Genomic DNA, 24,116 nt, shown 5'->3' on the forward strand with positions numbered 1-24,116 from the left:
AGAGAGGAAAGAGAGAGAGGGGAGGAGAGAGGGGAGAGGAGAGGAGAGGAGACAAAGGGCAGAGAGCTCTCATGGAAGAAGGGAGGAGAGGAACCAACCAGAGATGGAAGCAGATCGGAGCTGGTGGAGAGGAGGGTGCCAGAAGCTGCCGCTCTGCCCAATGTCCTGCAGTTTGGCATTATATGCTGCCCGACCCCCACCCCAGAGGAGCCGGCAGGGAGCGGGAGGCAGGCCAGAGGAAGGCGAGGGTGGAAGGGACACACCAGGCAAGGAGGGCACCACGCCAACAGCGCAGAGGACAGACGGACGGGGGACACACGGGGAACGCAGGGGACAAGGCATCAAACAAGACGAAACAAAAACAAAAACAGAGAAAAATCAAGATTACTTGGTGTTGGGAGTTCGGGATCTGCCCACACACCAGGGGGGAGAAGGGAAGGGCAGGGCACCACGCCTTTCTCTTGTTTACCCCCAGAGCAGAAAGAATAAGGTGCTGGTTCGGGCCAGGAAAGTTCCACCTCGGTCACCCCAAACGCTCCTCTTACAGCAAACCCAGAGTCTCTCCTCCTCCCGGGGTGACCTGCCCCTTCCTGATGCAGCTGGGCCCCTCCCTGGTCTGAGCTCAGAGGTCACATATGCTGGCTTCCTTCAGCCTTTCACTCTCCAATCCTCCCCCGTGGGTACCACACTCTCCCACTCCCGCCGGAAGCAGCCGGCCACCATCACACAGAGTCCTGCCGTGCATCTGTTTGGAGGACTATGAGGAGGCCCTGCTACAGTATCACCGTCTGCATCCTTGCAGCCTCCCAATTCCCCTTCGCAGCACAGACTCTGCCCAACCCTCGGGTTCATTCTCTTCCAGTGCCTTCCAGGACACCATGCTCCTCAGCTTTCCTCGACTTCCCAAGCTGCTCCACTAGCGTCTCCTTCGATGGGTCTACCCTGGGACCCCAGCCTCTGCAGGCGGGAGGCCTGAGACTCAGTCCTGACCCCTCTTCTCAACCCACCCTGTGTGCACTTTGAGGTGCTGTGCGGAATTCAGTGCCAGACTTGGCGGATGTTTGTACACCACAACTCCAGAATTCCTTTCTGAGCGCCCATCTTTCCCCTTCAAGTTCTGATCTGTATCGCCAACCATCTCAGCTATCTCATGAACTTTGGAAACCTAAAATCCAAACTCGCACTTCCAATATTCCTTCTGAACCTGCTTTCCACCTTCTTACCCACCTCGGCCAAGACCAATGGAGGCCAAAAACCTTGACCCCCGCCCCCTTTCTCTCACATCCTGTCTCTAATCCATTTGTAAATCCGATTGGCCTTACCTTCCAACTATCTCTACCATCTGAGGGCTTCTCCCCCTCTCCACTGCTACCCTCTGACCAAGAGCAGCAGGGTCCTCACCAGTCTGCCTCCTTCCATCCTGAGCGCAGAGAACAATGTCGCTGTTGTCACCTCTGCCCAAAGGCTTCTCATGCCACACAGGGTCCAAGCCAAAGTTCTTCTCATCACCTCCAAGACCCACTGCAGACTGGGCCTCATTCTGACATCACGTTGCACTGTGCCCACCCCCCACCCCCACCGGTCATTCTGCTCTAGTCACACCAGGCGCCTTCCTCAGGGCCTTTGCACATGCTGACCCTCCTGGCCCCTTCCCTCAAGCCTTCCCGACCATCCATCCTACGGAAAGTACACCTGCCCATCCACCCTCTCCCTTTCACGGGCACTTCAACTTGGCGTTGACTCTCTAAGTGGCACCGATTAGACCGATTAGATGGTATTTGCTTGTTTGTTTATTATCCATCTCTTCTAACTAGAACGGAAGCCTCGTGGGGGCAAGGGCTTTTGCCTTTCATTTGCCATCATCCCCAGCAGGCAGCATGGATGCACTGCTCGTGCTGAATAAGTGCGTGCACATGCCTTGACTTCTCTCCCCAACATAAACCACGAATGGGTTCTCCCTTTAAGCTTTCCAATCGTTACACCATTTATAAAAAAACCAATTGTATATGTATCCATTCTTTATTTCATAAGGTCTCCTATCTCCTGGTTGAGTCTAAATCACCTGAGCTCGAAAGCCTCTTCTCTCTTAAGAGCTCTTATTTGATCACTGTATTTCTTCTTCTTCCTCCTTCCTCCACAGTCCATCTCTCCCCCTTCAGCTTAACCTACCTAAAAATAGTCTCTGGACTCCTATAGTTACAAGAGAGTAAGTACCACGCAACTCGCCGCCCCAGATAGCGACCATTCCCTCCCTTTTGATCACAAAGCCACTCAAAAGCGTGATTGGCGGGCTGTCTTCACTTCTCACTCCACCCACCCCTCACTCCCTCAGGGTCTGACATCTGTCACCAGCACTCTACAGAATACATGCTTTTGGAAATCACCAGCGGCCTCCTCCTTGGCGAATTGTCCCCGCCCTCCTTCTTGTGACCTCTCCAACATGGCCCTGGTGACCCTCAGAGCCTCCTCCTCCAGAGGCATCACTCGATGAGCCCTACAGCCCCTGCCAGTGCTCTCTGCGCCCTCCACTTCCCCTCATGACCACCAAGTCCTTTTCTTCCCAAACCCGAAGCTTCACCCTTCGCTGCTCTGAGGTCCCCTCTACTCTTGTAAGCTCCAACTCCTGGTGTTTACCGTGATAGGTAAAGCATGGGCTATCACGACGTAGAGGTTACATTGACACCTCAGACTCAGTCTATCTGCTACCAGTCTTCATCTGGCACCACGCTGGCTCTGCCTCCTGACTCCCACCGTTTCTACCCCTGGACCCGCAGTCTTCTTGGAAGCCTTCCTTCCCTTGACTCCCCACATCCAATCAGTCTGTAAGTGTCTTGGCTCCACTCCCAGAGACCTTAGTAACTATTGTTTCTTTTTCATTCCCATGGGCAGCCTCCCATCACCTAGGTTATCTAACAAAGTCCTAGCCTCTCTCTCATCCCACGCTCCTGTTTTCCACGTTTCCTGTCCGGCCTCGCCAGGTGCCTGTTCTGACCTACAACTCTGACCACATCGCACGCCCTGACTGAGGCACAGGGAGGACTTCTCATAGCGCCCTAGGTAAGCCCGCGCTCCGTCTACTACCCGAAGCCTGCAGAGGCGGTCAATCTTTCTTGACTCTTTTCAAAGCGTTGATGTGCTCTTATCTGCTCGCCATCCATCAACTATTTCCTGTGCTTTCCGCTCTTCGCCTGACTGTTCACTAGGGACCTGAGTGACCCTGCCCACTTTCAAAATCAGACCCCTATGTCAAGGCTTCGTTTAAAACCCACACTCAATCTTTAACCCCTCCCCCCTTCACCCTCACGGCACTTTCTACATACTTCCAGTTCTTTCCTCCCCTACTAAACATTTGACTCCTTAAAGATAATATCTGGCTTCCGGTATGCGCTGATATCTCTATCTCTAGTGATATCTGAGATCGGTCCAGTCACGGAATCAGAAGCATACGATAACTCCACTGGACTCATCAACTCTTGACTCTCCTTTCTTTCGCTTGTCGTATTGCACTGACGAGGACAGCTGACACACCACTGAATACTAGGGGTGGTAACAGGCCCCTTATCTCGTCCCTGACCACAATGGAAAGTCTTCTCGTGGTTTGCAAGAAAGTGTGATGTGTGCTACATGTTTCTGACACCTACCTTCATCAAGTCAAAACAAACAAAAATGACTCATTTTCTGAGCTCTGCGCTGAAATTAGACTTACCAGGCAGTGGGGTCAAGTGGAATGAACCAAGGACAGAGTACTGAGGCGTGGAGGGCAGCCAAGGAAAACACGGGAGAAAGCCAGGAGGAACCAAGTCAAGGTCTTCCCTCAGCTCCCAACTCCCTGGCTTCCTCATGTGAAGCTTCTCGCAGCAGAAGGTAGAAGGAGCAGAAAGAGGAGGGGCTACAGTCCGTCCTCAGGGGCTCCCAGGCGTTACTACTCCCAGTGTCCTTCTCTCCTTTCACTACCTAAATCACCACTGAAAATCTCCTGAAGGGCTATAAGGAAGTTGTTTAAGTAGAAACTACGGACAAAAGAAATCCTGTTGATGACTAGCCCTTGGTGGGAGGGGGGAAGAATGTGACTTCCTCTCCTCATCTCTTCCCTGGCTGAGTCATTCACGGCTCATGGAGGACATGGTAGCAGGGCTGGGGGCTGGGAACAGCGTCAGCACCATATCACTGCCTCTGACTTCTTGCCGAGAAGGCAAGCGAATATGGAGGTTGAGGGTCAAGACCTTGAGAGTTGATGAGAAAAACGACTGAGGAGAGATCCATTACGTGGACAGCCTCCCAGGGCCCGTGAGGGCTATGGCTCCCTCTTGAGCAAACTTTCAAATGCTCAAACTCACTGCCATCGAGTTGATGCCAACCCCTAGCGACCCTAGAAGGCAGGGTAGAACTGCCCCTAGGAGTTTCTGAGACGGCAACTCTTTATTGGAGGAGAAAGCCCTGCCTTTCTCCCAAGGAGTGTCTGGTGGTTTCGAACTGCTGACCTTGAAGTTAGCAGCCCAATGCATAATCACTATGCTACCAAGGGTCATTTGAGGAAGAATCTCATTAAGGGGAAGGAATACCTCCTGCTTCTCTAAAGAGAAGTCTACGGATCCTGCCCACCAGTCAACTAGAGTGGTCACTACACATCAAACCACAACGCCAAATACTGGGGACAGAATTCAATCCCCCAGGAAATTCCGTAGCTTTATTCTACCACCACCACCACCCCGAAAAAGGAAACTAAAGTAAGTAGGAGGGATGGGCCTCTGTTGACAATGCATCCAAGAGGGTCATTATCCCAGAGGTCTAGATGTGGGACAGAGTGCCATCTGGAGTGTCCCAAAGAGCAAGTCACCTTCGCAGTAGAGCAAGGAATCCTCTGCTTTGATTTTTAGGTAAAGGTAATGGTAGGTTAGCCTTTCAGGGGATGTAGCCCCAACTGCCAATTTCTGTGGTGTAAACACTACCATGATGGCCAATTCCAAGATATAGTTTAACTGGCTCCCTACAATCCTGAATATCCAACAATTGCCTCTTGTAAGTCTATATGAGCTGGCTCCAGTACTACAATGGACCAGGTATACCCATTTGGTGTTCCATACACACCCAAAGGTAGGGGAGAGTGGAGGTAAGATAAAGGCTCCTACTGAGCACCATGTGTGCCTAGGTTTGTCCCAGACTATGGGATGGGGACTGTGAGACATGAGGCAGTCCATTACACTGACCTATGAACTACCTTACTCCCAACAGAGAATTGCTCACCCCCTTCCTGCCAAAGAAGCAGGGGCCACCACTGTAAGGTGACTGTTAGTACCGGGAGGCCAGAACTGCCTTCTCCTGAAGATCCCCAGTCCTTCCTTTCTGTTCAACATGGGGCGAGTCCCTTGTCTTCCTCAGGGATGGAAAGGGGCCGTCTGTCCTCCCCCTTGGAACCTTCACAAACCACAATGAAGCTCTAACTTCTCTGCAGTCCCCTCCTCCGGCCGAACGCTCGATCCCAGGCCAGATCAAAGAGCAGGGCAGGCCTCCTGGGCTGGCCCACATCTGACTCCTAGATGGAGCGGCTATGTGCTGCTCTCTCTTCCTTCTATCGTGTGACTCCCTAGAGGTGGGTCCAAGGAACATGGGTTCTGGGCAGAGGCCCTGGGCCACAAGCATCCTGGGGAAGGACCTTCGAGGCTCTGTGAGGGTACTGCTGGCCTGAGGTGGGGGCCGGAGTCCAATCTGCCTGGAGGCAGGGAATTGGGCAGGCTCATTCCATGGGAGCGCCCGGGCCCCAGTGGCTCTGGACAATGCCCATTGCACAGAAGGTGAAGCTGGGCAGTAAATCAGGGTGTTTGCCCAACGGCCCACCATGACCTCCTAGGGAACCAGGCGCTTCAGGACAGGCCTCAGCGTCCCCTCAGAGCTCTCGGCACAAGAGCCTGCGGAGAAGGAGTTACAAGTGTCCACTCTGCTCCGTTCTGAAGCACAGGTGAAGGGCGTCCCTGCCCTACACCCAGGGCCTGGACCCAGCCCAAGTCAGCTGCTTCCCCAAACCCACCATCTATCCCCAGGGAGGGTGCCTCCTTCCCTCCCTGCAGCTGCCCGTGACTCGGTTTCCCCTGAATTTAGGAGGGGTGGAGGGCAGAGCCAGCTGCTCAGGCTCCTCTTCTGCTCCCCGAATGGAGGGTAGCCCCACACCACCTAGCCCCGTACTCAGACTCCACCCCTGCCTGGTTTCCCCGCTACCACAGAGTCAACCCAAAGGACCGCCCACCCCTTTCGCGTGCCCCGTGGACCGGCCATGGGCTAGTAGGGGAGAAAGGACCCACTTCCATCCCGCCCGACATGGTCCTGGGTGCTCAGCTCGGCTGGGGACTTTCTTGCTTTCCCTCTCCATAAGTTCAACTGTTCGCCCCTCTCTCCAGGGAGAAGTGCCCAACCGACAGGGACAGGGAGCCTTGTTCCCCACAACCTGCTTCCCACCCACACAGGTCAGCCCTACCACCAGGACCCGCACTCAGAAATACAGAGATGCCCAGAAAGACCCTCCCAGGGCTGAACACTCAGAGGCAAAGGAGCTTGTCTCCAGCTCCTTGGGGGCCAGGAGGGAAGGAGGAAGGAGTATCTGTAGAGGCCTCCCTCAGCTCCTCCCTGTTCCTCCCCCACAGACCTCCCATGTAGAGACGGAGCTCTGAGGTCAGTCACTGGGTGCCTCTCCTTTCTGCCCAGAACAGCCACATGACACTGCAGCCCCACAAACCCCACCTCCAGGAAGCTCTCCTTGACTGGCCAAGGTGGCAGGCCTTGCTGCCCCCGGGGTTCTGAGCCCTTGGTGCCCATCCCCATTGCAGCACACACTGTCTTCTGGGAGGATGTCCTATCTATGTACTGTGTACTGTACTGGGAGGATGTCCTGTCCCCTCCCTAGACAGTAAGCTCCTTGAAGGTAGAAGCTGAGAGACAGTCATCTCTGTATCTCAGGGCCCAACCTAGCACCCAGCAGGCAGGAATGCAGGAAGGTGTGGCTGGCACAGGGTCTCTGACCAGCCTAAAGCAGCACCAACCGAAGGTGACCAGTCAAGGCCACAGTGGGGAGGGCAGAGGTGGGAAGGAGGGGATAAAACACGCAGGATCAATGGTCCCAGGCTCTTACCTGCTATCCGGTGGGCCACCAGCCCTTCCAGATTCAACGGCTCTTCGTCTGGAGTTCGGGATGGGTCTGAAGCCCCCTCCTTTGGTGGGAGCTGAGGCTGCGAGGTGAGGCCCGGAAGAGAGGCTGGGGGCTGCTGGGGCCCTGGGGGGCTATGGGCATTTGGGAGAAAGGCAGACGAGGAGGTGGAGGAGACTGGGCTCTTCGGACGGAAACTCTGACTGGGCTGGTAGTCATAAGGCGAGAATGCCCTACCCAGCGGGATGGGCTCCAGGATGGCCCTAGGGGCCAGCTCAGTAGTGCCCAGGGAGTGCCCGCTGGGGATGTAGCCCGATCTGGACTGGGTCAACGGCTGGGACTGGCGGGCGGCTCCAGAGTACGGCTGGGAGGAGAGTGGGGCAGCCCCGGGCCAGGCCCCTGGGACACTCTGAGACTTGTGGAGAGGGGCAGCGGCCGAGACTGGCTCCAGCTCCAGCATCAGCATGTTGAGGCCTTCGATGGACTGTTCAATCTCCTGCTGAGACGCTGCCCTCAGGGGGAACTCAGGGAGGCTGGGGGTGGGGGTCTCAGTCAAAGAATGAAGGCCGGGCCTGCTGGGCCCCACACTTTCCAAGTGGGCTCTCTCCTGCTGGCAGGGAGGGGGATGAGGCTGCTGCTGCTGCTGCTGCTGCCAGGAATTCAGCCCCCTCTGGACTGCCTCCCGGCTGCTTCCACTGCGGGCTGGAGCTGGGGGCAGCGGGGACTCGTTTTCGGGAAAGGACTGTGAGCGGAACATACTGCTGGGGTTCTGGCCATAGTGGGAGGTGGTCACCGGCTGAGGCCAGGAGGGGTGGGGCCCCTCCTGCTGGTGCCTGGCTAAACCCTCCTGGGCGGAGTAGGAGGGCCACATGGGGGCATGAGGGCCAGCATGGGCAGGGACCACTCGGCTAGCTGACTCGTAGAGGTAGCCCCCACCATTGACCATGGGCTCCATGGGGTAGGACTTGTCTAGACCATTGGTCAGTGAGGACAGGGTGTCAGGGTAGCCTCCCTCACTGATGTTGGTGACCCCATCCAGGGAGGACAGCGTGCCCATGCTGCCCACACTGTGCCCGTCCTGGTTGGGCAGCTCATCATCCAGGATGTCCGTCTCCCGCTCAGATGCCAAGGCCCCGCCATTGACATGCACCTGGGCTGGGACAACATGGCGGCCAGTGGAGGGCGCGGCAGGGCCCCCAGCCTGTCGGGCCCTGAAGTGCTGGCCGTGGGACATGGGGCCTGGCTTCTCGCGCTCTAAGCCAAAGCCACTGAGCAGGCGGTCTAGCTCCTGCTTCTCCTCAGGGCTCAGGGCAGCTGGGACGCTGGCGGGGCCGGGGGCCGGCTCATCGGTCTTGTCTGTCTTGGTGGAGGCGGTGGAGTTGCCCGAGTCGCTGCTCACAGAGAGCGTGTGCTCCACGTGGTTGGGGGTGGCCGAGAGGGTGGGGCGCGCGGTGCTGATGGCCCCAGTGCTGCCGTGCGGGGAGTCCTTCTTCTTCACCTTGGCGTAGAGACTGCCGTCCAGTGGGCCCTGGGTGTGTCCCACCACCTCTGCAAGAGAGAAGGTCAGGGCGACAGAGACGTCAGTAGGGGCGCAGGCCCCTTCTGTTCTCCTGAGAATGGTGCTAAGAGCAGGGCCACCCTTCCCAGGGGCTGAGCGGGGAGAGGGAGAGACTAAAGGGACCCCCACCCCAGGCTTTCAGGCAAAGCCTAGGACTGGGCAGGGAAGCAATGTGGCCAGTTCACAGCCTGGCTCTAAGCTTGGACTAGCTACCTGGCCACAGGTACCTGGCTCCTCTCTCGGCCTCGGTCTCCTTCTCTGTAAAATGGGGATAAACTCCTGACTCCTGGTGACCCCAAGCACAACGGAGCAAAGCTCCGTGCCCGAGATCGGCTGTGGGTAGCACTGCTGTGGCCCAGAGAGTTCCCCCTGGTTGATTTTCAAAAGGTCTTAGGTCTTGCTTCTAGTTGGGAAGCTCAGCTGGCGCCTGTTCAGCTTCAAAGAGACATGCACAAGGCTCCACTGACTGCACCCGGGGTACTGGCCGGAATCTAGCCGAGGCGACAGGAAGTCTAGCCCCAAGCCACCACTGCCCCCATCAAAGCAGGTTAGAAGAGATGGACACACCAATATTCCAGGAGGTGGCAAGTGTGGATGTGTGTGTGTGTGTGTGTGTGTGTGTGTGTGTGTGTGTGTGTGTGTTGAAAAGCCCACATCGGAAGCCAGCCCATCACATGGTCACTACCCTTCACTCCTAACTGATGACATCCCACTAAGAAGCAGGGGGGGTGGTCTACCCACCACACACACATCCATGCCCCTCCTCCCAGACTCCAGGAATTCCCGGAAAGGCAGCCAGGGTCTCAACCTCATGTAGAGGTGTGGAGAGCCAAGTTTCTCCCCCCTGGGACAGCCTAGCAGGACAGTGGGGGTGCGGGGAGGGGCTCCCCACTGGAAAGCAGGGCTGCGACTCTCTAAGACAAACCGGGGCTCAACCTCGACAGCTGGGTTTGTCTCTGGCTCCACACAAAGAATTGTCTGGAACCTTTCGGACAGAAAACACAATTTACCCCACCCACGGCCACATTTCCAGGGCCTTCCCCAGCCCTGCCCACTCCTCACCCACCCCCCGCTCATCACACACCTCGAAGCCTTGGGTAAAGGGCAGCAGTCAGCCAGGCAGTGGCTAGCAAAACGAGGTCCCGGACACCCCCTGCTGAGTCAACCAAGGCCCCCAGAAGTGCTGGTCAAGCCTGCTCCACAAAGCCTGCAGGCCAGGGATGAGGGCCGCCCTCACCCTCAAAACACCGGGTCCCTTGGAGGTGCTGGAGCAGTGGGATCGAGGGACTGGAGGGGGGCATCTTAGAAGTTTCCATCAGGAGGAGGCATGCCCAATGTCCCTGTGTCTGCAGACAGCCCTGGGGCCCCACAAGCAACACTTTCGCTGAAAGGAAAAAGTGAGCTGCGCCCGGGGCTCCTGGCCAACCGGCTGAGTCAGGAACGAAAAACTTCCCCCACCCAGAGGAGCTGGATGATTTCACACCCGGCACAGCTGGTAGCCCCGCCTGGGGGCCCAAGACACACACACACACACACACAGCACACGCAGGCACGCCTCCCTGCCCTCACTCGAATCCAGGGCCCCGTGGGCAGGAAAAGAAAGTCCTCCTCCCACACCCTGCACACCCCATCCAGCCCTGAGCCACCCAGCAGACATGGACACAGGCACACATGCAGACCAGAAGTCACCCGAATCACAGACACATGCACTCACAAGGTACACCCACCCGCACCACACCCTGAACCTCAGTGGGAAGCATGTGTATGTGTGTGTGAGCACGTGTGCATATGTGAGCATGCACACACACACACACACACAGAGAGAACATCCAACATTCAGAGAACACCTACTATGTGCCAAATACAATGCTAGGCACTTTGCTCATGCATTTTCCCTAACCCTGTAAAAGGAGTGCTCTTACTGTCTTACACATGGCGACACACAGCCCTGGGACGGGAACACGGGTATTTGCAATCACACGGGACCTGCTCAAACTGGGGTTTAATATCGGAACTCATTTCTCTTGAAGGCCACCTAACTTTGAATATGCCACACCATCTCCTCTCTCTCTCTCTCTCTCTCTCACACACACACACACACACACCAAGGAAAATAAACTCACAAAAGACACACCCCTTAAATTTAAGCCCACACAAATTCAAAGGTGCCGACCATGCCCCAGGACCAAGCCTGAGGCCCGAAGTGGCAGCCTCTAAAAATAAATCCTCGGACAGAAGCCCAAGGCAAGAAACAAGTGCGCAGACAACCACAAAACAGGAACATCCTGAGCAAAATACACACACACACACACACACACACACACACACACACACACACCACGTACCCAGCACCCACGTCACCCAGTGCTCCAAGAGACGCCCTGCATAGCTCATGTTGCCCCTACCCACACTCAGGGCAGCATCTCCGCCCACAGCCACAGTGGCTCTGCCCCCAGCTGTCCCCAGAGCTGCGGGCCCTCAGCCAACAGCCGGCCCCAAGCAACACTGGGCCAGGGGACACTGGGCCAGTGTCACAGCAGCTCGGGGATCCCAGGGAGGGGGACCGGTCTGAACTGGAAAAAGCTGGAGTCCTCTGACTAAAATATGCTCTGAATCCCTGCCGCCCTGCCCCTCATGCCTGGGGCCCAGAAGCAGCCTCCTCCCAATTGGTCTGTCATCTCCCTAAGGGGGTCCAAGCCAGAGCAAGCTAGTGCTTCTGGGGTATAAAGAGAGGTGCTGAAGGGGAAAGAGGCTCCCCTTATGCCCCACTCCCGCACAGAACTGGGCTCCTTCTCCCAGACGTGCCTCACCAAGTGCCAGGCCAACAGACGCCAACTGACTGTTTGCAGAGGGGAAACAGGTGAAGGCAGGGGCTTTCCCCAGGGAATGGGCACCCGCACACTCAAACCAGCGGGGGTCTGATGAACTGCCTCTCCTTCCTTCCTGTGGGGCCTCAATCACCGCTGAGCTAAGAGTCCAGTCTCATCCCCGCATGCTTTGGCAGCCCGCAGGTTGAGGTGCCAGGGTGCAGCCTCCAGGCCTGTGGTCACCTCTAGTCCCCTCACCTCCTCGTCCCTGCTCACACGGGCTAGGAAAGGGTCTATGAAGCAAAGGGTGGCGTGTCCGCTGGCCTCGATACAGCACTGGGGCACAGAGGCCACTGAGAAGCAAAGATGAGAGCCGTCCTTCCCTTCCAGAGAAAGCAGGCCTGTTCTGAGGCCTCACGCTTGATTCAGACCCACTGTCCGGTGGCTCGGTACACAAGAGTAGATTACCACACCTTTCTGCCCGCTGGGCTGCTAACTGCAAGGTTAGCCATTTGAACCTAGCAGCCGCTCTGCAGGGAGAAGACGAGGCTTTGTGCTCCCGGGAAGATGTGGTCTGCGAAACTCGGAGCAGTTAGTTCCGCCTGCCCTATAGGGTAGCTGCTATCAGTCAGGCTCAGCTCAGTGGGAGTGGATTTGGTTGGCTCTTTCTGAGAGGGCCGCTTTCTTCACTGGTTCTAAAGACACCGCTACCAAATTTACTGGGCCACATGGGCGACCAACTACCGCAGCCGTCACAAAAAAAAAGCCATAAGTGAGGCAGACTCAGTAGGCACACTGGAGAGATGTGACCACGGAGTGATGAAATCCCTTCACTGGGAACCCCTGGGAGTGGCTGCTGCCATGGCTGAACTCTTGGAAGATGCGGATGCCACGCTCTGGGCCACCCAGTGCTGGCAGCAAAGGCCAGCAGTCCAAGTGGCCCTGTACCATCACCACAGCAAGGGGAGACCGAGGACCCGGGCTCAGCCCAAGCCCCAGGGTATGGGCATGACTCTGCCCCCCACCCCCATCCTATCTGAGATGGAAGGTAAGTGTCCCTGACACCCCCCCACACACTGCTACACACACTCTCACCACCCAATCCACCTGTCCACCGCAACCACATTAAGAGCTATTTACTGGGACCACAAGAAGCCGGAACACAGTGTTGCCTTCCATCTATTAAGACAGGAAGGGCAAAAGAGAGAGGAGAGAATGCGCCGGGGGAAGAGAAGAGAGAGAGGAGAGTCAGGGGCTGGGAAGGTGGAGTGCAGGTTATAGAGCTGAGGGACCACTAGCTCCATCTCAAAGTCCCAGGCTGGAACCATCTCAGGAGACAGGAAGTTGGACACCGGATGGGAGGAGACCGAGGGAGGATCTGACTGGTCAAGAGCCAAGGGCACTGGTCTGGGTGACGGCGGATTAGAAGGATGACCTACAGCAGGAACCTAAGTTCCAGGCAGTTCAGGATCCAGCTCCAGAGTGCCCAGGTGCCAAGTCCACGTCCACCCTGACACCCTTGCTCAGGTACCACCCTCTGGCCTCTGGAAAGCAAAGACCAGCTCCCTGTCCATTTTTCTAGGGACCTTGAGACGTCGGCTCTCAGTTCAAGGCCCCCCTTCCTTTGCCTGAGAATGTCTTCTCGTTCTTCGTAACAGCTGTTCAAAGCCCCAGACTCCACCCTTGACAGTGAGCCTAGTTGCACGGAGGGGCCCCGATTCCACAACGGCCGTCATCCAGATGTGCGAGTCATGCTTTTGGAAAGCGCTGAGGAAAATCCCCAGCTGACTTGGATACAGATCCGCTCCCTGAGGCTTCCTCCTCGAAACAAAGCAGAGGTGCACACAGTGCTGCCGGCACATAGCCTGCCAGGAGGAGGGAACAAAGGGACGCGCCCATCAGATACAGGCCACCAGGAACACGTGGACCACAAGCGGGGTGCTCTGGGCCTGTGGCCTTCGGTCAGTTGTTTTGTGGTTCTGATGTTCCTGCGACACTCTTCCTCTGAGAAGCTGTTCAAAGGGCAGACTCCAGGGCCCTACCTACCCCTAAGACCCACCACCAGGCTGCCACTCTTCCAGACGACGGTGCTAGGAGCCATGGTGTCCGTATTTCCAATACCAGCAAGGTCACCCATGTCAGTGGCGTTTGCAGAATGAGATAGACAAGGAAGAAAGACCTGGTGGTCTACATGAAGAAATTACCAGAAAACCCCTATGGACCACCGCAGGGCTCAGCCCTTCCAGTACTGTAGTGAGACCCACAGGCCAGAATGCATTCTAACTACACAGGAGAACAGCCATGGTCCCACAGCAGACCAGCAAGCACGAGGATATGCCAGCTCCTATCCCGTTTCCTTCAGTTATGTGTGAGTCACCGTACGTCAGAGAGGGCACCACAGCCACCCACATCAATGATGGCGCTAAGGTTTTCACTCAGAAGTCTGGGGTGGGGGGCAAAAGTGAACATTTTAACTAGCCTTCCAGGGGTCCTGGCACACACAGGGGTGAGGAACATGTTGTGAAACCGCCGACCCTGGTGATCTATAGACTTCGGACGCTGGAATTAAGGACGCAGCCTTCTCCCAGTGAAAGGAAATGGGATGATTTCACTTATTTCGATTTCCGGACTGATAGCCCAAGAATAAAAGGTGTGACCTGGTTGATGCAAACCAGTCCAGCCAAGGGCTGTTCCGAACAGAGAGTGATTTATTAAGGTTTACAACATGGGGCCCTTCATGATAAAAAGCCCTTTGGGTCTACGTCCAGCAGAAGAACAATTCATTAGAATGCATTACCCAGAACAGCGATGACCAGCCACCGTGGAGGAAAATCAATTCGGTGCCAATAGGAAGAGGCACCTTGCCCACCTTGGGCATAGGCTGTTTGGAGGCAGACGGAGGCCCCCCAGGAGGCAGGAGGGAATCGGAAGCCCTCCAGGGTGGGAGTGGGCTATGTAAAAGCCCTGCAGAGCATTCAGGAAGGGAGGCAGGTGGGCCTGGCAGCAAGTGCCAGCAGGCTACACAGGAACGAATCCTGATCAGGAGAACCCTCAGGCCACAGCCCCTATCTACCCCAGCCACTGGGCAGAGACCCGGGCAGGGCTGAGCCCAAGTCTGAGGCCAGCTGTTTCCAAACCACAGCTTTAGTTTTTACCGGGTTTGTTTTGGTTTGGTTTTTTAAGCTGTATATTTTAACATAAAAATAAATAAATAGTTAACATCCGAATTTTTCAAAAAATAAAAGTGGGGGGGAAATCAATGGATTAAACAGTTACTAAGTAACCGGAGTGGCACAATGGTGAAGTGCTCTGCTGCTGATGGGAAGGTAGGCGGTTGGGGCCAGCCCAGGGCCTCCATAGGGAACGGCCAGGCGATTAGTCCCCCCAAAATTAGTGCCTAAGAAACTCTCTGGGGCCACTCCACTCTGCCCCCCAGGGTCCTTATGAGTTAAAATAGGCTCGGCGGCACCTAAGACAATTAACACAACATCTGCCAAGTCAGTTCCTCAGGCGACAGCGATTCCGTGGACCACATGCACACCCGCCCTCGGTAGCCATCAGGGCCCCCGGCTGCTCTGAAAAAGGCCATGCCAGGGCCAGAGGACTGGGATGGGGATGGAGAACGGCAGGGAGGATGCTAAGGATGCGGTTCTGGAAGGAGACAAAGAGGTGCCCCCTCCCATTCCATCCCCGTAGCCAGCCACACCCCCACTCGGATGAACGTCCCCATCCCCATCCATCAGAATGGCCACGGCAGCTTGCATCGCCCACTTAACCTGAGCCTGAGCCTGCTTGGAGTCTGTTAGGTGGAGACTGGAGTGCTGACTTGCAGATCTGTTGAGTGACAGGACTTAGGACTTAAGTAGCTAAAGCTAGGTCTGCATAGCCAGGTACTCTGTACCCCGCCTCTCCCCATCCCTGTTTTACGCTCATCAGTAACGCCTCTGATCACCCACAGGGTCTCAAGCCCAACCCCCACTGGACATGCTGGACTTATATCATCATCCCTCTGTCTACTTCTGGAGGCTCAATGTCACTTTCTTCATACTCCAATCCCCCCTCCGCTCTATTCTTACTCGACTATTTATATGCTCGTTCCCACCCTGCCTCGCCATTCCGTCATCTGAAACGCCCTTCGCCACCCCACTGTCCACACCCAAGCACCCTGGAAACCTCCTTGCTCCTCCTTAGACACAGCCTGACCTTCTTTGGGAAGCCTCTCTTGCCCTGGCCCCATTTCCTACAGTCCTCCCTGTTTCCCTCCACCATGTCCCTGCTGTCCCCCTACTGTGACGCTGGTCACACACTGGATGAGCATTGTTATCTTTCTCCCAAAGCTGAGTCCTCCTTGGAAAAAGGTCCTTCTCTTCTCTCCTCCCCTCCCTGCCTCCCTCTCTCCAGAGTCTGGTCCCCAAACAGAGCCATCACCCGGGGCCCATTTGAACAGCGCATCTTGAAGTTCAGTGTTCAAACACGTTAGGTGATAGACAAATGTTTGCGGCCTGGCATGAAACAATGCAGAAAGCTTGATCGTCCTGTCGGCCACCAAGTCTCCTCCCGCGTCATTCAGAGAGGTGGGAAATCAGGGGTTCCAGGTGAGCCCCAAGCTACTCCCAAAAAGGAAAGGGAAAAGCAGAAACAAAAAAATCATGATTGCGGAGTGTCACCAAGAGTCAGCAGCACAGGTGGAAGTCCCCATAAGCCAGCTGAGCCGTGCACCCCTACCTACCATATTCCAGGCCAGTGCACAGACCACAGACTCCCTGGTATGTCTGATATGAGCCCTGAGCTCATTTCTTAGGATATGCACTACTGTGTAGTTTTTGCACACAGGGAGTTTTAGGGAGTTGATGGGCAAGAAGGTTCATGTTCCTTGGTGGTCCTCACATTAAGATGTATTCAAGCTAGCGTGCTGATGGTAGGGATCCCTCTGGGAGTACCCCAGGCTTCTGGAAAGACCACCAAGCTCCATACAAGAGAAAATGGGAGAGCTGGGCAGCTGGAGGCACTAGAGACCTTGCCCAGGCTAGAGCAATGCACTGGATTTTAACTTGCCAGGAGAGGGGTGTGCTGGGAGCAAGAGGGCAGTGGGGATCTGCGGTCCAAGGCTGGAGCGTGACCTGGGGTCCTCCTGGGACTTGGTGACATCAGCAACAGGGCTCTGCCATGGTTGCTCTGTCTGTGCCAGAGCCCTGCCCGGCCCCCACCCACGCTCTCCCACCCATTTCCATCCGGCCGCAGACTGAGGCCGCCTTTGTTCACCATGGCTCAGAGTGCTCTGCGACTGCTGTCAGGGGGAATGGGTTTCCTCGGAGGCTCGGCAGAATCGAGGGCCGAGGTGAAATCTCCAAAGCTCTGATGGAGACTCGCCCAGGGAGGCCACAGCCTGCCATGGAGGGATGCAAGTGACGGGTGCAGCAGAGGTTTGCAGCCCTGACAAGCATCAGGTCTCAGATGCCTGCTGATGGGCTCGGGGCAGACAGGCCAGGCAAAATGACACCCCATCTGTGCTTCTTCCCACTTGCTCGATGGCCTCAGAGAGCACTCACCGAGGTCCAGAGAGAACAGAAACGACCATGAATCTTCTGGAGGCTGTTAGCAAACCCTTCACAGGTGGCTCTGCCCTCCGGTACAAGGGACCTCGCCGGCGGCCACAAACCTGTCTCTGTGGGCCGGCCCGAGAAGGCAAGTGACCAGTGGGCTCCTCCTGGCAACCTCCCACATTCCACTGGGCCCGAGAAAGAAAGAGTGGGCACGAGGCCCAGTGTCCGGTGGAGCCCAAGTCTGAATGTCAGTCTGTGGGCCAAGAGGAACCAGAAGAGGAGGCAGTCTGCACTCCAGTCCCAAGGGAAAACAATGCCCTCTCCCCCAAATGATCCCAAAGATGGGCTGGACCAAGGGAGTGTGTCAAAAGCCATGGGGATCTCTGGAAAGGGGGGGGGGGGGTCACTTAGTCCTGGCCCACCTTCATTGTCTAAATGGAGCAGAACAGATGACCGTGGAATCACCCAAGTTCACAGCGAGAAAAAGTACAAGTGGGCTCACCTCCCGGGCTCAGAGATCAGGACTCTTCCCCTAAGGGGGCTTCATGGGGAGGCTGGCTGAGCCAGCCCAACTGGGAACGTTCTCCAATCATGGCCACAGACAGGCATCTCAGAGCAGCAGACTTCAAAGAACTCCAACAATGGACACTGATGAATGTGTCCCCAGGATGTGTCCCCAGTACACCATCATATTTCAAACCATACCTGGCCCCGCAGAGACGGGGAACAGGGACAGAAAACCTGCCTGTGATTTTTATTCCAGACCCTCGGGCCTGGAAGAGGAGAGGCTTGCCCCGGCCAACGCACAGCCCACCACTGGGCAGGGGACACTCTAATGCTCGAGGGCTTCAGCCTGGGCAGAGCCGGCTACTCCCACCTGCCTGCCCGCAGCCTATCCCAGACCAGGCCATTGCAGGCAGACACGGACAGTCAAAATAGCTCCCAGACCCACAACAACCCCAAGCCCTTCTCTGCAGCCAGGGCGCCTGCTGAGCCACTCAGATTCCTGGCCTGAGCACTGAGGGAACCACCAAGAGCCCTGCCCAAGTGCAGAGAAGCCATGAATGGGAACTCACAGGAGGTTGGCGACAGAAGGTGGGCACCAAGGGATCAGGAAACCCAGCCACCAAACAGGGGTGTCTGAGGGGCACCGCGCTCATCCAACGCAAACCCATCACCCCGCAGGAGTTCCAGCAGCTCGTTAGACACCCAGTCCCAGCCCACAGGGCTCTGACCTGTTCTAGGGCAGCGCCTTCCGGAGGGAGACAGCAAGGTCAGCCACACGCAGCGGCCACTAGCCACAGCCTCTCTCAACACACACGCTCCCTCCCCCTGGAACCTGGGGTGGGGTTCTCAGCTTATGGCAGGCCCCCCACTTCTTCATCCCAGGTCCAGCAGAGAAGCCCCGCAAGGACAAGGAAGCACACGGATGAAAACCCTGCCTGACAGACACTTACCCTCTGGCCAAAGAGGGAGGGCAGAGAGAGGAAGAGCCGCTCCAATCTGATCTCTGTTCCTTGTGCGTCAAGTTTCAAATAAATCCCCTGTGGTCGCAGCTCCAGGCGCTGTCTGTGTCCCACTCGGGCTCGCTGGGGACTGTCAGGGGTGGGAGGAGCGAGTGCCGCCTGCCTGCCCGCCAGCGGCCGCACACACCCCTCGCCGCCCCGCCCTCACGCCCTGGGCTCGCTCACTCCCACCCCCTCTGCTCTCCCGGCTGTACTCAGCTTGTAGGAAGCCAGTGGGAGAAACTCTGTCTGTAATTTCAGCCAGCTGGGTCCCCAGGGCTTCACTTATCATCCTGTAGTTATACAGCTCTTAAATGACATCACAGTGGCTTCCCAAGCCCTCCACGCTGAGATGCAGGAGAAGGTGAGGTGGCCAGTCCCAGCAGAGCCTCAGAGCTCCTGCCTAACCCAGTCCCAGCTCAGCCCAAGCCCAGACCCAGCCTGGTCCCAGCTGAGTCCCAGCCCAGCCCCAGCTCCAGTTCAATCCCAGCCCAGGGTCAGCCCCCAAACAGCACCCGCCCCATGGGAGCCACATCCCAGTGCAGTTCTGCCCCGAACTCAGCCGCAGCCAGTGTCAGCACAGCCCCGTCCCAACACAGCTCAGCCCTAGTCCTGGTCCCGCTCAGCTCCAATATGCAGAGGCAAGGTGGTGGGGAGAGAACATGGAAGCACAGTGAGCCTCAGAGGGGAGCAGAGGGGAGGGAGTTCGAGGGTGCGAGTGGGGAGGGAGGGAGTTCCTTACGTGGGTACTGAGATTTATTTCCCCAAAATTTTCCACATTTTTTTCCGTTCTCAGCAAATGAAAGGCAGAACAGATGACAACAATTTTCCAGCTGCTGAACTGTAAGGTGGAAATCTTTCCCACCCACTCCCTCTTCTTCCTCCTCCTCCCACTCCCTCTCCCCATCGGGCCGAGTCTAGGAGCCAGGCCACTTCCTTGGCTTGAAAAAAGAAAGAGGAAGAAAGAAATATATACCCACAGGCCCCTGGACTCTCACATCCCATTCAGGAAAGTGCCCCAGTAGTGAGCAGCAGGACCTGTCAGGGCAGCTGGGCGGGTGGGGGTGTGTGGGGGTGGGGGTGTGTCAGAAGCCCCACTGAGAAGTTCTCAGTGCACAGCTCCGGATTTCTGATAGGACCACCTTGATAACTTTTCAAAGCCTAGCTATTCTAACAACAGCCAGGCAGACCCTCAACAAAATGGGCAGATACAGAGCCACCAAGCGGACTCTCACAGGCCAAGGGTCATGAAGGCGGCACTGAACCACGCAACCCTTCATTTGCTCCACAGAGGTCCCCTGGCGAGGTAGGTTGGCCAGACACAGTCCACAAGGACAACGTTCTACATCCGACTGTGTTGTGTGGCCATTGGGGCCTAACAGGCTTGTGTGCAATGATTGCCCTCGCCCCGTCCAGAGCCAAGAGGTGTGGAGAAAATACAGACAGAGGGGCCCCATAAGTTCCAAGGGCCCACAGATCATGTGAACCCCGAGACCAAAAGGAACTAGCTGGTGTCCAATGACCATAGCCAACGGCTCTAAAAGGAATCTCGGTCCTGACTGTCGAAGCACACAAGAGAGAAGACAGTGGTTCTCAAACCGACTGTGGTAATGGCTGCCCCACCCTTCTTGATGTGATTGAGCTACTGATTTGTATGCTTTATGAATTACATGCCAATAAAATTGTTGGAAAAATAACATTTAGAAAGGTCCTGGATAGACTGGGAGGAAAAAGTGGAACAAATCTCAAAATCATAAAATTTTAAAAAAAATTTAAGACCAGGCTGACTGGTCACACAGAGACGGGTGGCACGTGAGAGACCATGACCTCTAGTCACCCTTCAAGCCTGGAACTGAACTCCCTCTGTGGCTCAGCTTTCAGGCACATAGCAGAGAGTCTAGAAGGTGAACAATAACACAGGGAAGTACCTATTCCTTAGAACAGGGGTGCTCAAACTTTTAAAACAGGAGGCCAGTTCACTGTCCCTCAGACCGTTGGAGGGTCAGACTATAGTTTAAAAAATATAAATGAGCAAATTCCTATGCACACTGGATGAGTCGGCTGCTAAGCAGGACAGGCAATGGCGGCAAAAACACCCCGCGGGCTGGATAAATGTGCTCGGCGGGCTGCATGTGGCCCGTGGGCCGTAGTTTGAGGACGCCTGCCTTAGAACAACGAACCACACCAGATTTTAAAAAAACCAAACAAACCTCGCTGCATCCAGTTAATTATGACTCCTAGTAGCCTTATCCGGACAGAGTAGCGCTGCCCCCCTTAGGCTGTCAATCTTTAAGGGAGCAGACAAACCTTATCTTCCTCCAGCTGATCTTGAACTGACCTTGTGGCTAGCAGTCCAACTCAAAATCCACGACACCAGCAGGGCAGCAATGAGACAGGAAGCCACAGGAAAGAAGGGCAGATGGGGGGTCAGTGAACACAGGGGGGACATGGGAAGAGGGCTGTGACATGCAGGGTCTGCCACCCCACACACGTTATGTTACGTCACGTCAACAAAATGGGTGTGAACTGTTGAATGGAAAAATCCATCTGCTCTGTAGACTTTTACCCAACCAAAGCATAACTGTGAGACCTTAAAATAATAATACTAACCATAAAAAGGACAAGTGCCAGAATACATCACAAGGTCTCCAGGAGTCAGAGGCAACAGCTGGATGGCAACAAAAACAATAGCCACTCGGACAAGGCCAGTGGGCACCTGGCCAATGTATTGATCTGGCAGGCCACCTGAGATGCCTCTGATTGACTGGCTATTGGTATTCCATTTGGTGCCATCTGGGAAAATCATGAATGACAGAGTAACTCTTCCTTGTGCATGCCAGCAATGTCCACCCTCAACCCCAACCACCTAGTCCGAAGGCAGCCAAAAAGCACAGGGCTGCCCTCTAGTTCCCACTATTACCCTAGAGCCGTGGTTCTCAACCTGTGGGTCATGACCCCTTTGGGGGTTGAACGACCCTTTCACAGGGGTCGCCCAATTCATAACAGTAGCAAAATTACGGTGATTAAGTAGCAACGAAAATAATCTTATGGTTGGGGGTCACCACAACATAAGGAAGTGTATTTAAAGCAGGCATCCTCAAACTACGGCCCACGGGCCACATGTGGCCCACCGAGAACATTTATTTTACCAGCCCGCCGGGTGTTTTTGCCCCGTTTTGTTTTTTACTTCAAAATAAGATATGTGCAGTGTGCATAGGAATTTGTTCAGTTTGTTTTTAAACTATAGTCCGGTGCTCCAACGGGTCTGAGAGACAGTGAACTGGTCCCGTTTAAAAAGTTTGAGGACCCCTGATTTAAAGGGTCACGGCATTAGGAAGGTTGAGAACCACTGTCCTAGAGTGTCCTAAATACCACCCCAGTGAAATTCCTAACAACAGGACACCAAATCCCAGCCCTTCTTTGCAGGTTGTTTGTGACTTTGCCTATCAATGAAATCTCTCAGCCCAGCTGGCTGCCTCCCAGCAGTCTCTTTTTGCCTGGGCCCCAGTGAGCTAGCCACTGTGAGGGGCTGCAGCTGCCCCACCCACCTCGTGGGCAGGCCTCTCACAGCCAGGGTTGGCACTGCAGGCTCCAGAGGCAGTGCCATGCCAGGTTCAGACCACCTACTTCTCCCTCTTTGCCAAGGACCAGGAAATCAGACACCTCATCCGGCCTCCCCTCCCCACTGCGGGCCCCACACTCAGGGCTGCTTTTCGGGGAGAGAGTGAAGAAGGAAAGCATGTTGCAGGGCAGAATGGCCTCGGCGCCTGGTCTACCTGCACCTTGATGGGTGAGCTGTCATCAAGAAAACACTCTACGCTCCTTGGACCCTTTCCAAGTTTCGTCCTCAGACAGAGTGCACTGGAAAGTGGATCGCTGCAGATAGAGTGCGCTTAAGATTTTACATCTTAGCGTTCATTAGTTTTCTTTCCCTCTAGACCCGTTTTTAACTTCTTCTCGTGCCCTGGTTTGGAGCAGGCTGTGCTCAAGGGTCATCAACTTGAAAGCACACAAGTAGTCTAGTTCATCAGAGCTCATCTTTTAAGACACTCCCTTGTCCCTGTCTTTTCCACTCACTGGCCTGATTAAGTATAGGGGGATACACAAGGAACAAGTCAAACCTTTCCCACAGGAGAGCCCTTCAGCTACTGAACACGCTGTGTGTGTCCTCCTGAGTCTCCCTGTTGACAGACAGACTCCCTCCTTCCCCGAAGTTGCCACAGGTTCCCCTCACTTGTCGTCACCCCCTTGAGCACTCTCTTCCAGTGGCTCTCCGTCACGCTCAAGCAGGACACCAGCAAACAGCCCCAGTGGGCTCTCGGGTCTATGAGAAGTCCAACAGGCCGATCAGTTCCCCTTTCTACAAACCACGCCTTGGATGGTTACACCGGACCCTTGGCGCTCAATCACCTCAGCATCTTCTGGGCTGAAGGGGTAAGTAGACGATGCTTTGAAGGTGGTCATCACTATTTACAAAACGAATGTAGCCCTGAGCCAACCACTGAGTCTCTCTGAGCTCCAGTTTCTCATCTGTAAACCTACCTTCACAGCTCTAGCTTAGAGAAGGCTGTGAGGACTGGGGACCACATGGAAACCACGCACACGGCCTTCCACACAAGGGGGCCGTGGGTATACACACCACTGAGTATCTGCTCCTCCCTCCTCCTTCCCTAACCTGGCCTTGCCGTGAACGGTACCTGTGACCCTACCTCACTGGGCCCATATTTCTCATACCTGAATGCTTAAGTTCAAGGCATTATCATTTGGTTTGTCCTTTCTCTGTGCCACCGCCCCCCCTTCATCGTGGCATCAGATCTGCAAAGAAAGAGTCTCATGAAACAGCCCCCAATCAGAAGTTGAGCTGTCCAATGCACAGTCAATGCCAAGCCCTCTCTTCCTCCATCCCTGTCAACAATATGCCCGACTGCCACTGCCGTTCCCACCTTCAGAAATGATGCCCACCACCCAGGGCCAGGAGGACAGGCTGTCTCTGCTACCTACACAAACCGCCAAGGATTGATTCCCGGGGTCTGGGAGAGGATATGTCGAGGGAGCGGGTCTTGCTTGCAAAAAGCATGTGCTCAACGTGACTATTTTCTATTTGGAAAACTAACAAATATCCCCTCACCCCACCCCCATCTCCACCCGCACCCCGCCATGGCTTAAAACAGATTACAGAAAAGAGCTGGGGGAAGAGGGGCAAAAGTTAATCCCCTCCATCCCCTGACTGGAAGGGGCTGGAAAGCTACAAGCCTTCCCCTGGGGGAAGTGGGGACCCAGGCACACTTCAGGATCTAATGACAGAGCAGCTTCAGGAAACATTTGACCTGGGGGCAGGAAGATCGGCCCCAGGGTATCTCTTTTTTTTCTTCAATAAATCATTTTATTGGGGGCTCTTAGAGCTCTTATAACTAGCCACACATCCGTTGTATCAAGCACATTTCTACATATGCTGCCATCATCATTTTAAAGACATTTTCTTTTTTCTTTTTTTTTTCTAATCATTTTATTAGGGGCTCATACAACTCTTATCACAATCCATACATACATCAATTGTGTAAAGCGCAT

At 55.3% G+C, this 24,116-nt stretch overlaps 1 protein-coding gene across 1 annotated transcript in view; it reads right to left on the minus strand.

Moving 5' to 3' along the window:
* Window positions 1-24,116, minus strand: part of TNS1 (tensin 1) — a 110,435-nt gene that overhangs the window by 38,380 nt on the left and 47,939 nt on the right. Inside the window, exon 13 of the mRNA XM_004701785.2 lies at window positions 7,121-8,683. Within this exon, the coding sequence (XP_004701842.2) occupies window positions 7,121-8,683 (1,563 nt within the window). The remainder of the gene's footprint in view (window positions 1-7,120; window positions 8,684-24,116) is intronic.

The sequence above is a fragment of the Echinops telfairi genome, unplaced genomic scaffold (genome assembly GCF_000313985.2).
Source record: "Echinops telfairi isolate 266 unplaced genomic scaffold, ASM31398v2 ScPeMD7_3;HRSCAF=10, whole genome shotgun sequence".
Lineage (NCBI taxonomy): Eukaryota > Metazoa > Chordata > Mammalia > Afrosoricida > Tenrecidae > Echinops > Echinops telfairi.